Genomic DNA, 14,337 nt, shown 5'->3' with positions numbered 1-14,337 from the left:
ACGGAGTACGGTTACCTTACCTATTTACGGTTACAGTCTCACTACCGACAACCACTGGATGCCAAACATCAGTGTTTTTTTTTAAAAAAAATTTGACGACCTTGGGCAGGGGGACCGTGATGATGACAAACGGCAGCCTTTGACAGGCCAAAAAAAAAGCCTAAGTACGTGATTAAAGGGCCTAACCACTACTAGTGTCCCTCCTTGCCTTTTGGTTTAATATAGTGTTAGTGTAAGAGCTAGCAGGGTGCGCAGTGAACAGACGCCGCCGTTGATTGCTCGGCCATGATCTCCCAAGGGAGCAGTCCTTGATGGCCTCACATGGGCACCCACTAGCACGTCTCCGTCTCGCGCTCGGGATCGCATCGCCGACGAGCCCGGTAGGAAGATGCCGTTGTCGTACAGTATTTGTGTATATATATATAGCTATATGGTACTGCTATATGGTACCCAAAGTCCAAATAGCTATTCGGTCCCCAGCTTCCTTTTACCGAGGAGCCGAACAAGCTGGTTCCGAGCCGATGACTTCCCCTCCGCTCCCACCTCGCTCCCACAGCCGGCGCCCGGCGGTTTTACGCTCGCCTTTCTTTCCACTCCCCTCCCCCACCTCCCAGCGGTTCCCAGCTCCCCGGGTGTCATGCCGCTCCGAAGCTCCCCCACCGACACACGCAGCGCCATTTGCTTTATGAGGCCGGGAGCAGAAGGTCGAGTCGCCGCTCCCGTGTTCAGCGCCAGTGTCGCTGCAGGCTCTTCACCCGCCGGCGTCGCCCCAAGCTCTTCACCCGGCGCCGCACTAGATTCTGGACCCGCCGGCACCGCCCCTTTCGGAGTTCTCCGTCGGCGTGCCTTATCTCCCCTCCCGCACTCAGGTACGGAGGCGTGGGTGCGGCGTACGTAGGCGCTGCCGCTTCCTTCACCTGCACCAGCGGCGGATCCGGCCTCGCCTGAGCCAGACGCCGCGCCGCCGAGGGCCGTCCCCACCACCGACGCTAGCGGCATCCATCCACTAGCGGTGTCTCGCAGGGTAGGAGGAGGCTCCCCAACCGGTGTCTCGCGGAGGCTCCTCCTTCCCCGACCGGCGGCGGCGCTATCTCCTTCCCCGAGCAGCGGCAGCTCGTCTTCGGTTTGATCCAACGGCAGCTCGTCTTCAGTTTACTGGTATGGCCTCAACATTCGTGGTGCTTTTTTGTATGTACTATGATACAAATTATCTTCCTTGTCCTTTCCTGTATTGTCAATTTCTTTTTTGAACTGTGAATCTGTATGCCGAGAAGGTTGGTTTCGGTCTGAACTACGGAAACATAAAAACATATTCATATATAATTCGGTGCCCTCATCTGGCTTGATAAATGTTGCATGATGTTCATATAAACATGAAATTAATCTGTAGTATCATATACAGGATTAATCTGTAGTATCATATACATGATGCCCATTTTTCTCTCAATATACTTTGATCCCACTCATAATCTGGCATGTTTAAATTCAACAATAGGAGTTGTTTTTGTTGGCAATTTCTCTGCTTCACATCAGATCAGATCACATCACATGGTGCGAGGCACAGCTCTTCCCCAACCTCCACGTCATCCAGCTGACGAGATGGACTAATGCTCCAATGATACCAAATTTATGCATTGTGTTAACAAAAAAAGTATTCAGAGAGTTACCTAATTCTCTCCTCTAGAGGATTGCAAGATGTGTGTGGTTGTTGAAACAAAAATCATCCATGCATCTAGACTTAATCCTCAATATGTTCAGGTTAAAAAACTAGCAATTCAAAATCAGCTTAAAAAAGCCAAAAGGCATGCTCCGTCGGTAATTACCCAGCCTTCGGCAAGGTATTTCAACGAAGAAGCACTCTGCAAATTCTGAGATTACGTATGAAATTACTACTACCTAATTTGCTTCTAAGATTACGTATGAAATCTAGGCAGTAGGATCGGCATCTGGTTATATTTGTTCTTTTGTTGTGATCTTGATTTTTACATTAGTGTTTCTTAACGTGCCTAGATAATGACAGCTGTAAGTATGATACTTTTGAAATTTGTGAAGCAAGATGTGCATTATTTTTGGGATGGAGGGATTACTATTTTTACTAGTTAGGTCACCCACTTGATATGTAATGCACCTCATCTCTGAAAGAAGAATTACATTTTCGTGCCACTTGTATATTTGTATACTTGCTGCTGTTGTGTGTATGGACTTACCATATATTTTTGCAGGAAGTGCTTCTATGGATTATTAAATCTGTAATTGAAGAAACTGGGAGTGATGTTAGAACAGATCAACTCAGACTGTCTGGAAGACACTAAAGAGTGGAAAGGTATATCAGTTCACTGAGGTCTAGTGTTTGTGATCATGCTTGAACACAGTTCTGTTTCCCATAGGAAAGGCTATATCAATTCACTGAGTTTTGAATTATGTGCAGTAGGTCTGATAGAGTTGACTGTTTATGAAAGTGACATCTCTCTCATGGTCTGTGCACTGTTGCTGGGCAAGGCAATGTTGTACCAGATTGTGCTCCCACTCCTTTAGTTTCAGCTTACTGGTTATGAACACCATTCTTTGCCCATGTTTTCTCAGGTCAAGAACCCCTGGCCGAATGCTGATGTTCACAGGACTTTTGCTGAACCACTTTGGACTATTTGAAGCACGGTATGTTTATGTTTGTCATTTAGATACCAGTTTAGTCTCTCTTTTCGTTTACTCAGCAAACCTAGTTCTGAGTGAGCTCTCATGTCTGGAACACTATCTGTGCATGTATCACACTGTCTTGTTTGGTGTTTCGAGAAGCATGGGCATAGGATTCTCAGGTCTGCCTTGTACCTTCTCTTTATTGGTTTTCTTCTAGTAATTCTGCCGGCTAATTTTCTTTGATTATCAATGATGCAGCTCATCTGGGACCCCGCCCTTGGCCTGCCACTTGAGAGGCCGAAGAGTGTTACCATGGAGTGGCTGGAGAACTACTGCAAGAACAAGGCTACTTGAAGCTTGTCACAAATGCTGGCTTTTCCCAACCTTATGGTGTTAATAATTAAACATGGGTTATAGAAGTAGTCATTTCCGGATTTCCCCCTTGGCTGTTGAATAACGCAAGAGCACGATGCCCTCAGGCGGTAGAATTTTCTAATCTTCCTTCACTCGTGGACATCGAGATATTTGATTTGCGGCAACACTGGCATAAGAGATTAGGACATGCTAATTAATCTTTACATGTCAGCATTGCAGAAGTGATTGGGTTGACTAGCATGAGGACGAGAGGTACGACTTGACAAAATCTATATAAGGGAGGAGATTTATTTACATAGCTAGCAATACCACTACTGCCGTACACTGTACCCTCCAGATGCACAGGAGCTTAATTGCATCTTTAGCAGATCTGTAGGGAAAATATTTTCACAATAAACTTTGTAAAGGAAGCGTATCGAGATTCAAGAGGAATGAATCAGAAGGTGTTTTCCTAGCTAGCAGGATACCCTACAGATTGCCGTTTGGTAGAGGTGTCCCTGAAATCCACTAGCTCTACCAAGCTACTTAACTCCCTTCACACTTCAACTCTGGAAAGCAACGCACTTATATGAACCAAACAACATGCAACTCATACATCTGATCACTAAACAAGCCTACCATGCCATGGAGCCATTGATTTTCAGTTTTCCCAGGTCTACCATGCACCCATTCATTTTTCAGTTTGGCCTGATCTACCAGCGCCTCTAGAAGCTCGTCTCTGTACACTACGCCAAAAAATCACCAACAAGTCTACCATGCAGCCATACATTTTTTGGTTGCACTTGACCGACATCCTGCATCCATGCAACTGCTCATAGCATTCAACAGCATTCGTGTTCAACAGATGGCTCAGAGGCGCCCAACCATGGACGGTGCCGATTTCATTGTGCAAGGGTTGCAAGAACACCACCAGGCATATGGTGTCACCTCGGTCATGTGTTTCAACCATAATTAGCCACACTAACAAAATCAGTACCTTTGCGAGCAACCATGCACAGCAGATGGGTGACTATGCTTTCATGACAAGCGTTTGTGATCTGCAAAAAAAAACATATCGAGAGAAGAGGATATACAACATTGATGAAAGGGAACTATTAACTTGATACAGGAAGAACAACTTATAAATATTCAGATCAAAGTAAAGCGGTGACTCTGAGAATGGGATTGAGATCTCTGGGATCTGTAAAACATCACAGGCAAATATAAAATTATCCTCTTTGTTGAACCAAACTAATGCTGATTGCAAATGCACAAATATTGTCCTAAAATATTAGCACTTCAATGTACATGGAATCCTAGGGAAGGCTGACACTGATTGAAGACTTTAGTTCTAACATTCAACTAATACTTTCCAAGCATACAGGAGTACACTACTGATTAGGAGTTTTAAGACTGCATTCAATACAATATTTAGCTTTTATAGTGATGCAACACTAAATCCTGCATCACTTCTATTACTCACTCCCGCCACTGATGGCTTGTTCCTCCTGCCGGTCATCATCTACATATTCATCATCATCCTCGGAATTACTAGGGATTCCTATGTAAGAGTTGTCTTCCAAAAGCCTCCTCCTTTGCAGCGGCCTTTCCTCCAGTTCCTTCCTATTGTTTCCATGATCATACATGTTCTGCTTGTTCTTTGCTCCCGCAGGTCTGCCCCTCCTTTTATTCTTCATCGCTTCAAGGCGGTCTTTATTCTTTTGCAACGTTGGGCATGTCGCTGAGTTATGGGTTGACTTCAATTTACACACGCTGCATCTTCTGGTTCCCTTCTTTTCTCCTTGTGCTCCAAGAGTGACTTCATTCATTTCGGCTAATGTCTTGCTACGTCCCTTTGTCTTTGCACAAGGTGGTCGTTCCATTGAAATCCCGCTTTCCTGGGTTACGCCAACCTGTACATGTTTGTTCCATTTAAATTTGCTCAACCATAAATTGTTAATTCTATATACACTGCAAAGATTATCTCACATTGAGTGCTACTGTAGTGTCCTGATCGCTGGACTCCCCTTTATTTCCCTCACCCACCGCCTGCAGTTGGATGCTCATTTATCCATTTTCATATAAGAATTCACACCTACAGCTATCATATGCACTTCAATTTCATTCAATGTTCATGCAATTTCAATTTACCTCTCCTGATGCCATGTTCAAGTGGTCATGACATGGATTATTTTCCGTGACAACTGCATTACTTGTTTGCCCAATTTCCTGCATTAGAAGAAGAAGAAAATATCCTATTATCACCATCGATATGGTCACATTGCCAGCTTGTTGAATTTCACAAATTGAAATCAATTACCTGTGTACCTTCATTGTGCCCGCACATGTCTTCGTCACTGTCTCCTTGCCTATATGTTTCCTGTGTTTCAGCAACAAAATCACTGTTTTAGTATAAACTTTTCTACTTTTAACCATTTCCATCCATTCTCGATTCATCATTCAAATACCTGTCCTGTTGTATTTCTTCCTGTCGTGTTTTTTTTTGGCCCAATATCATGCGGGATGTCCTTTATTTCGTTGAACACGCTATCCATCCCTTCAATTGCTCTTTCAAACGCAGCCTTCGACATGCTACCTGCTTGGACAACTTTTGTGCTCTTTTTCAGTAGCAATTTTGTTCTATAGTTTTTTGTGTTTCCATCGTCTCCTGTTAAAATCTTGTCTTCCCTGCTAAATGCCACATCTCTCCTTGCTGACTTGGTGTACCTCTTGAAAATGTATTTCGCAGGTATTTTATCAATTTGTATGTGAATGAAGGTCCGCAGCAAATGAACGCAGAATAGGCCTGCATGTTTGTATTTGAGCATGCTTATGACTCAGCAGAGAACATCAGTACGAAATTATGATATGACAAATTATATTTTACACTTTTATAGCTTCTAACTTTTTTGTACCTGTGTGCTCCCACTCCCTGCACTCGCAGCTGAAATCATACTTCTCTTTGTCTGCTCGTACTTTAAATTTGTGTTGCCCCCAACATATCTTCGTAGTCTTGTGTGTATGACATATTAGATAGTAATTCCTACCTGCATCTGTATCGTCCTCAATCTTATATGCAGTGCATTCAAACAGTTTTGTCTCGAAGTCTTTAAACACATTTCTACTGTAAATTCTTCCCATTTGTATCTCGAATTCCCATTTGGTCTTTGTAAGGGTCTTGCTCTGAATCATAAAACAACACACCCTGATTATATTTCACTTCGAACAGTAATGCAATATTTACATGAAAGCAATAATGATTTCATATATCATGGGAACATATTTTCTATACCGTTCCATGGTAAGTCTCCGCACCTTCCTTCATCCTCCTTGTATGCAAAAAATTAAGTACTTGCTTCGCAAACCTGTGCAATGCTGTTTTCTTTCCCACAAAACACTTCTTCATAATAAAATTAGTGCTCTCGCTGCGTTGTGTGGATGCCATTCTTCCACAGTAATCACCTTTGAAATAGACTGGGATATACCTTTTGCGCTGATCATAAAGGCTTTGAAGTGCAGTATTTTCTTCTAGTTTAAATTCTGCTATTAGATTATTCCATGCTGCCTCAAACTCCCAAGGTGTTAGTGGATGGTTTAGCACCGAATTAAATTTTTGCTTGAAGTCTCGTTTCTTGTACCTGCCACGCAAAACGATCAGTTCCGGACATAGCTTGCTGAATACATGCCACCTAAATAATTTTTTTCCTTATATAGTCTTTGTGGAGGGTTTACCAACTAAGTATATTTCTACTTGCAGTTTGGTTTCTTGTACCTTTCATACAATTTGTTCAGCTCCGAAGATAGCCTGTTTACTACATGCCACCTGCATATTTTGTGAGTTATCCCTGGAAACTCCTTCTTGATTGCTGCTTCCATAGCTGTATCTTCATCTGCAAATTATTTTTTTGTCACAAGCATCCATTAATCCCTTGCAAACTATTAGTATAGCACGAAATCTCAATATCCTTGTGCAAAATAAACTCAAGAAAGAAATTACTGCATACCTGTCAGAATACATTTTGTTCGGTTCTTGACCATGCATTTTTTAAATGCTTTGAAAACCCACTCGAATGTTTCCTGTTTTTCATCTCCGAGCAGTGCACACCCGAAAACGGTGTTATGTAGGTGATGGTCAGAGCCAACAAACATAGCTAGTGGTTTATCATAAATATTTGTTTTATATGTTGTATCAAATGTCATTGCATCACCAAAATCTATATAGTCCCCTTGCATGCTTGCATGGCTCCAAAATATGCTGTGTATGCATCCATTCGTGTCAAGCTTTGCCTCCCACCGGAATTGGGGGTTCTCTGCCTCACAGTCTTTGAAGAATTCCATCAGCTTGTTCACGTCATTAGCATGCTCCGCCCTCATATTCGCTGCCCTTCTGCAGATTAGCGATACGTAAGCTCATTATATTTCGACAATAAATGCAAAAAAATGTATATATTCAGCTTTGCCACACACCTATTTTCCAGATCTTTGTCGGTCATTGCTATGTTCTCCTCACCCCCATGCATACCTCTTATTATGTTTCTAACGCAATGGTTAGGAACGTCATTTGCTTGTAGGTCATCAACATAGTCTAGAAGCAGAGGATCTTTGTTCTTGTGCGCCCTCATCTGTTTTGTCTCTGTAGGCTTTGGGAGCAACACATGGTTATGATCTAGTCTGACCTGCTCTATCTCCGCTACTTTTTCATTACTTTCTTCATCACGTCTAAACTTTAGCTTTATCATCGCCAGGCACGATGTCTTCTTTGATGTCTTGCCCGTTTTTCGTTCTGCCTCGTCTTTCTTGTAGTACTCTCCTTTTCCAAAACGATTGCACCTAAAGTACCTAGTATTCCCTGACTTGTTAGCCTTTTTTGGCTCGAAACCTGCCTTTTCAGCATATGTACAGTAGAATTCATGTGCTTCTTCCTCTGATTTGAAGCACCTACCCACTCTTGGAATCCAAGCTTCGTCCATGTCGTCTCTCTATTACCAAAAAAAATCAGAATCTTTTACATCTTACCTATGTTTTAATGATCTACTCAACTTTAATTACAGGCAAGGACATTAAACACTTACATGTGTGTATATATGTCCAGGATTCGGTGTCTGAATATCAGATGGGTCAACAGTTGCAGGCGGTGTGATTATATTTCTGCTACATCCTTCTTCACCTGAACGTTTGCGAATTAGATTTCTGATGTATTAAGCTATACAATGGTACACATGAATAATCAATCACTAACCCTCGGTCATGCTCGATGCATGTGGTGTGTGTATTCCTTCGTCTATGTTCATCCTCCTTTCATTTGAAACCCCCCCTGTATTCCTTGATTCTCTGATACATCCTGTTGCATCCCTAGATTGCACCTTGTTGCCTCTTCGACAATGACTTCCTGTTCTTTTCTCACCGGAACATCTCCCTGCTCTCCTACTTCACCAAACTGGAGCCTTCTCGTTGCCATGCTGCTTCACAAAGTAAATGCCAAAACCATCAGCACATTATCCAGTCTGCATCCAGAGATGACAACTTAATTGATTAGCGTGGCATAGGATAGAATATCAGATGAGCAAATGGATAGTGGGGGGAAATCCCTTACTAGCTTCGCTAAATCATTAAGCTACATCATGAAAGCATTAAGCTATTGAATCCTCTCAGTGACATTTAATCGAACACGTGACCTCCATCGTTGGAAAGGGAGCAGATCACGCCATTACGAGCGGACAAACACAATCAAACACTCCAATACCTTGTGGGGCTGCACGCTGGTTTGGAGGCAGAGTAGTCCCCGTTGAGCGCGAGGCAGAGTAGACCACGGCGAGCGTGTGGCAGAGCAGTCCAAGGTGCTTCCTGCGACACCACGCCGTGCGCGCGAGGTCAGCTCCCACGGCCTCCGCCTCCTCGACCAGACACTGGTGCTGGAGAGGACCGCCGCGGCGCGAAGTCCGGAGAGGTCCGTCGCGGCCCGAATTCTGGAGCAGTCCGCCGCGGCGCGCGCTCCGATGTTCGCCTCGAGCGAGAAACGGCTTCCTGCTGTGCGTCTCGATTTCTTGCACGAGCGTGGCGCCATTGGGAACCGCCGGGACGTGGGGGTGGTGGGGGGGGGCGGCGGGGCGTGGCCGAGTCGGCGGACTGCGAAGGACGAACTGCCGCCGCGAGTCGTGGCCGGAGGGAGCGCGGACTGAGGAGCCTTTTCGGCTCGGGGCGGGGGAGAGGGGGTCGGGACCGGCGGCTCGGGGGCTCGTTCTCCTCGGTGGAGATTGGACGCTAGGGACCAAATGCCAATTTAGAACCCGGGGACTAAATAGTGCTGCCATATATATATATATATATATATATATATATATATATATATATATATATATATATATATATATATATATATATATATATGCGATCGTGGGGTGACAGCTCACGCACGGCTTCATATATATTCCTTTCCTGGTCAAACTTGCATATAGTAGACTGTTGAGGCCTACGTACGTGCTAACAAATGCTAGAGTATTGTTCATTCATATAGATCGAGGGCTCTTGGTTTTCAAAGGGGCTTTGTTTCTTTTTTTTCTTTCACTTTGTTTATGCTCGTCGTATGAGCAGCATCTTGCAGCTGCATCCTGTCTGCTAGGTTTGAAAACTTGGCGTTTCGTTCGTGACGATCCGGTAGCACGTGTAAGGTTAATTTGAGTGGGAGTGTTATAGGAGTATCATTGACATAAAATTTGCTAGTATGTACCAATAGTATGAGGAGAGAGAAGAGAAGAGTGTCATGAAATGTGATAGGAGTGTCATCACCATAACACTCCACTAGCACAATTCTCAAGTTTTCAGTGTTAGTAACTGTGTCGATGACACTCCCACTGAGATTGGCCTAAGCCACGCCTTAATTTTCTGCGCACAGCTAGCTCATTGGGGTGGAATCATGAACAAAGAGATATTTATAAAAGCTCTTCTTAGAACAGAAGGGCTTAAACGAAAATGCTATATATAGCACAGGGCATCCAACGTGCTGAATCAAAATCAGCTCAGTTGCCACGTAGAGGGCGTTGTCGATCGAGCACCAAAACCATATGGTACTTGCCTTTCTTTTCGGTCGCATCTCCATTGCCGCGAGCAATTTTTTTTTTGAAGAACTGCGAGCAAAATTACTATAAAAATGAAAAAGTAAGTAAAATCTATAAATGTCAATCTTCCACCAAGATCCGTGTGCTCTCTATCATAGTACCTTCTAAGTGTAACCACAATTTTCTTCTTAGTCGTTGTTATACACACACTCACACATTGAGAGGTATAGTGGTGAAGGATAATGCAACCTACGCAGAACAGCATACGCAATTATTGAAAAAGAATAATGGCAACCTGTCGATACACTGTTGAGGTGAAAATGTTGGTTTGGCAAATTTATACTTGTGTGAAACTCATGGTATAAATAGTAAATATATAGTTGTACATATATATAGGAACCCAAGTTGCACGACATGATTATCAAAAATATAACCTCTTGATTTCCAAAAAAAAAACTCTCAAGGCAAGACAAATTAGGGTGAGCTGCCCGCTGTGAGTTGATCCAACAAAATGAATTGTGGCATACTAAGAAATATGGAAATAAGTTTCAGTAAATGCTATTTTAAGCATGGTAATTTACCACTTATTAATGAGGTTAGCAATTCATAAAGGATTGATTTGCTATATCAATATTCTCACTAGGCATTCATAAAAATGATCAAAATAGGATGGATTTCCAAAACTTGAAGAAAATGCATGCCTTGATTTTATTTAAAGACTATCATGGGAAATTTGATCTTAGATATTTGAACTGTGGTCCACCGAAAGATATTTGAGTCTCTGGGGCAGAAATGTTCTCCTCCAACTACAAGAAATGTAGGCCCAGATATCTGTTTTCGCATGTTTAGTTTTTGTGTTGCGTTTTGAGCTTTCTAACCTAAGAACTGTAGCCAGATCAACCGGATGCAGGTTACCTCATTTTGGTAGCCGATCGAACTCCTTGATTTGATGATTTTGTACAGCCATTGTCTTCTTATGTTTCCAAGAACACACAGACTAGTACACATTAGTAGTTCCCTTTTACTAGCTGCCATGAAATAATTGGTAGGTTCCAATATATTTTTATTGAAAATACCACTAATAATCAGTGCTAATTATAATTTAAATAGACAAATACAAAAGGACACTGTTACTGTACAAGATGACTGTATCCACATGCAGCATAAATAATTCCGAAATTATTGTCACCGGTCTGAATTCTAGAACACCGCACATAGCAAGAAACAAAGAGTGGGTGAAGTGGAGTACAAATCCTCAAAAATTCAACTGCATCTCATTTCTCATGACCAGATCCTCTAAGAAAAAAACAATTTGGAAAATCAAAAAGTGACCAAAGGCCTTGTTTAGACAAAGCTGAAGATGAAAAGGACACCATTGTTAAACCCCTCAATCATGCCACCAGTTTTGCCGTGCAGGCCGAAAATAAAATCAATAATTTCCTCCTGTCCTGTCCCCCACCAGCTTCTGCTCAATCTGTTCCCCGTATGCATCACTGATTAAATATGTACACACAAAAATATCCTTTTAAATTTTTGAAAATAAACGAGTAAAATAATGGCCCTTGCCACTACCCTGCGGGTAAGCTGTCGCTCCTGTGTGGTTTGTGGTGCCCCATCATTTTCGGCCTATTTAAGGCACCCGTTCCCCTGCATTCCTCTCCTTCCTCCTCATCCAGCAGCTCCACTCAAAGCTTGAGCTTTCTTTTTTCTTGTTTTGTTTTATTTTCTTGGTAGGAGTAACAATAGTCCCTGCTTCTTCCTCCTCCTCCTCTCTCTCTCTATCCTAGGAGAGAGAAGTCCAGAGGCAAAAGCTTCAGGTAAACATCTTCTTGCCTTCCCTTCTGAATAGCTGAGATCTGTTCTTGTTCTTGCAGCCAGTTCATCCTTGCTAGTAACCTACCTTGCTGCAAATCTCTAGAACAATTAGTTTTTGTGAGGCTAGTGGTTTCGAATCTTCACACGGACTCGTTTCATCGGCAAAGAGCACACTTTCTTGCACACGTCTGTTCAATGATTTGATTTTCATGAGCATAACTCTCACAAATCCCTCCCAATGCTTCACCCCACCCAATAGTTCTTGTTTTTTTAAATCTTTCTGCTGTTTTATCCCTTCCAAACTCAGATCTGTCGCATCTATTTCTGAAACATTTCGCTCTTTTTTGTTTCTTTGTTGCCACTCAACCGAGGTAGCTAACGATTGCCTGTATGTTTCTTGTTCTTGTAGGGTTGTGTAAATTCTAGATCTGATCAACTAACCAGAAAAACCAAAAGAAAAAGGAATAGAACATGAGCCACTTCGCCGCCATGAAGAGCCCCCTTCCCGTCGCCGCGTCCGCCGCCGCCAGCGACACCAAGAGCCCGCTCTTCTGCCCCAAGCCGCGGCGCCCGGTGGCGCCCCTGCGGTGCCACCAGAGCGGCGGCTTCTCGGACGCCGGCGACGGCGTGGATCTCCTCGACCTCCTCCTCTCAAAGGTGGGACCTTTTTGCCTCCTCGCGTTCCGATCCACGAGTTCTTGCGTGGTTTTTGCCTCCCGCAAGGCGCTAATGGGTTCGTGTCCGGTTGGCAGGGCGAGGAGAGCGGCGGTCTCATGGCGGCGTCCCCTCAGCCGCCGCTGTTCTGCGGCTCGCCGCCGCGGCGAGCGTCAAACCCGGTGGTCCACGACAGCCGGTTCGGCATGGACTACCCGCCCATGCCCGTGCCCCTGCCGGTGGTGGCCGCCCCGGTGCCGGTGGCCCGGCCCAACCCGCGGCCGTCGGTGGCGCCGTCCATGTCGCCGCGCGGCGCGTCGTGCGCCCGCGCCCGGTTCGCGTTCCAGCCCGCCGCGGTCCGCGTCGAGGGTTTTGACTGCCTCGACCGTGGCCGCGGCGGGCGCGGCCATGGCATCACGGCCATGGCCTAGATGTGCATACAACACCAAGTAACCCTGAGACCCTCCTTCCCCTCCATGGTGCAAAAAGCTTCCTTTTGCTACCACAAGCTCCTGGAAGGGGAGGTGAGGAATTGAGAGGATCAGTTTGTCCTAAATTTAATCCCAAAAAACTATATAAGCCGTCCCATCCACCCATCCAATCCATTCCACAACTATAATGAGTTTAGGTAATTTTTACCACAGATCTTTTTGTATGTAAATAAAGTTTCAGGTTCAGGTTCCTCATGTAAATTTGGGAGCACTAGCTGGGGGAGAGAATTGGTAGAAATCCAGAGAGAGGAGCAGGGACAAAGGGCATATCATAAAAGAAAAGGAGAGCCCTCTTGGATTAATCAAAGTTTCCTGATCTGTCCCTGCCATCTCTCTGGGAGGAGGATTTATTAGTCATTGGATTGGGTGGGAGGGAGGTTGGGATTAGTTTGGTAATCTGTCCTAGTTCATCAATCAATGATGCCCTTCTTATTTTTGGGTTTTGATGGAATTGTTTTTGTCCGTCCGTCCGTCCATGCAACCAAGAAATTCCAAGGCCATGGAGAATCTGTACAAAAGAGTGAGTGGCTACAAGAGTGAGTCAGGGAGCAGCAGCAGCAGCTAGGTTAAGTCAGTCAGCCGATGAGCTGAGTGAGAGAGGCGATGAGTATTATTTGTGATCTTTTCTTTTGGAATTTTGTATATTGTAATATCCTGCTGGATTTCCAATGAAGCAATCTGTATAATATAATATAATATTATGCTATATTATGATCATCATCATCATCACTATAGCACCACCCTGGAATTCAGAGTTTGTTGTTTGATTAATGGTGGTTGAATGGTCCAATGTCAGTCCATGAGAGCCAACACATGGTTTCCATGTGCTCAAGCAACACGAGAGTGATAATGACGGTGACGTGTCAGTGCCTGCTAACATTACACCAGCAGCAGCTCGCTTTCATGTGTGGCTGCCTGATCTGCAGCTGACTGATGGAGATTAGTGGTGCGCGGCCCCGTTAAGCAGGCGAGATTACCAAATTGACCTCTTTCCTGGCGTCGTTTTCTTCTGAATTTTACTTGTCTGGTTGTGTCATTTTCCCTTGAGATTTCGAGGCTCCACTGAAATTTTTTGCGTCGCCAGTTTTCTAGGGTTAGTCAATCAGTGTGATGTAGGGGTTAAGTCGATGGCTGTGAAAGTTCAGGGTTGAAATCGTGAGGACAAAAGGACATGGTGTGGCGTGTTGTGGTGGCAGCGCGCCAGAACGTGTGACGACGCAGTGATCTCTCTCTCTTCTCTCTCCCTGCCATAGTGCCATGCCTGGAAAAGAGGTTAGAGGTCAACCTGGAAAAGGAAGCGGCATGGAAAGGAGCAAAGGAATACTGCAACGGCT

At 44.2% G+C, this 14,337-nt stretch overlaps 2 protein-coding genes and 2 long non-coding RNA genes across 5 annotated transcripts; 2 read left to right on the top strand and 2 right to left on the bottom strand.

The window, feature by feature from the left end:
* The first annotated feature begins 502 nt into the window (after positions 1–502).
* LOC120666843 lies at positions 503–3,463 on the top strand. 2 transcript variants are annotated; one of them, XR_005671905.1, is made up of 5 exons: positions 503–1,158; positions 2,223–2,323; positions 2,584–2,655; positions 2,794–2,813; positions 2,893–3,463. It is a non-coding gene; the product is annotated as an uncharacterized LOC120666843 (long non-coding RNA). The 2 variants fall into 2 exon arrangements; XR_005671904.1 differs by having other exon boundaries at positions 506–1,158; positions 2,584–2,813.
* Positions 3,464–4,207: 744 nt separating this feature from the next.
* Positions 4,208–5,034, bottom strand: LOC120666844. Its single transcript, XR_005671906.1, has 2 exons — positions 4,978–5,034; positions 4,208–4,901 (listed from the first exon to the last, which is right to left on the bottom strand). It is a non-coding gene; the product is annotated as an uncharacterized LOC120666844 (long non-coding RNA).
* A 7-nt stretch (positions 5,035–5,041) lies between these two features.
* Positions 5,042–8,981, bottom strand: LOC120668031 (protein FAR1-RELATED SEQUENCE 5-like). The gene is made up of 11 exons (XM_039947992.1): positions 8,732–8,981; positions 8,228–8,447; positions 8,061–8,155; positions 7,456–7,967; positions 6,993–7,375; positions 6,761–6,878; positions 6,281–6,626; positions 5,904–6,171; positions 5,457–5,794; positions 5,309–5,368; positions 5,042–5,217 (listed from the first exon to the last, which is right to left on the bottom strand). The coding sequence occupies exons 2-11, from the start codon at positions 8,277–8,279 to the stop codon at positions 5,131–5,133; spliced, it is 2,259 nt and encodes a 752-aa protein (XP_039803926.1). The 5' UTR covers positions 8,280–8,447; positions 8,732–8,981; the 3' UTR covers positions 5,042–5,130.
* Positions 8,982–11,693: 2,712 nt separating this feature from the next.
* On the top strand, positions 11,694–13,729 carry LOC120666842. Its single transcript, XM_039946827.1, has 3 exons — positions 11,694–11,860; positions 12,268–12,515; positions 12,611–13,729. Exons 2-3 carry the CDS (start codon positions 12,330–12,332, stop codon positions 12,941–12,943), a joined length of 519 nt encoding a protein of 172 aa, XP_039802761.1. The 5' UTR covers positions 11,694–11,860; positions 12,268–12,329; the 3' UTR covers positions 12,944–13,729.
* The last annotated feature ends 608 nt before the right edge of the window (positions 13,730–14,337 follow it).

Source organism: Panicum virgatum, chromosome 3N (genome assembly GCF_016808335.1).
Source record: "Panicum virgatum strain AP13 chromosome 3N, P.virgatum_v5, whole genome shotgun sequence".
NCBI lineage: Eukaryota > Viridiplantae > Streptophyta > Magnoliopsida > Poales > Poaceae > Panicum > Panicum virgatum.
This window is presented reverse-complemented; position numbering and strand designations above follow the sequence as displayed.

Coding starts and splice junctions, on each gene's coding strand:
- LOC120668031 (XM_039947992.1), bottom strand. CDS start 8,279: ATGAACATAGACGAAGGAATACACACACCACATGCATCGAGCATGACC. Junction 6,172..6,280: donor CGGAGACTTACCATGGAACG/GTATAGAAAATA, acceptor TTTATGATTCAG/AGCAAGACCCTTACAAAGAC. Junction 5,218..5,308: donor GGCACAATGAAGGTACACAG/GTAATTGATTTC, acceptor CTTCTAATGCAG/GAAATTGGGCAAACAAGTAA.
- LOC120666842 (XM_039946827.1), top strand. CDS start 12,330: ATGAGCCACTTCGCCGCCATGAAGAGCCCCCTTCCCGTCGCCGCGTCC. Junction 12,516..12,610: donor TCGACCTCCTCCTCTCAAAG/GTGGGACCTTTT, acceptor TCCGGTTGGCAG/GGCGAGGAGAGCGGCGGTCT.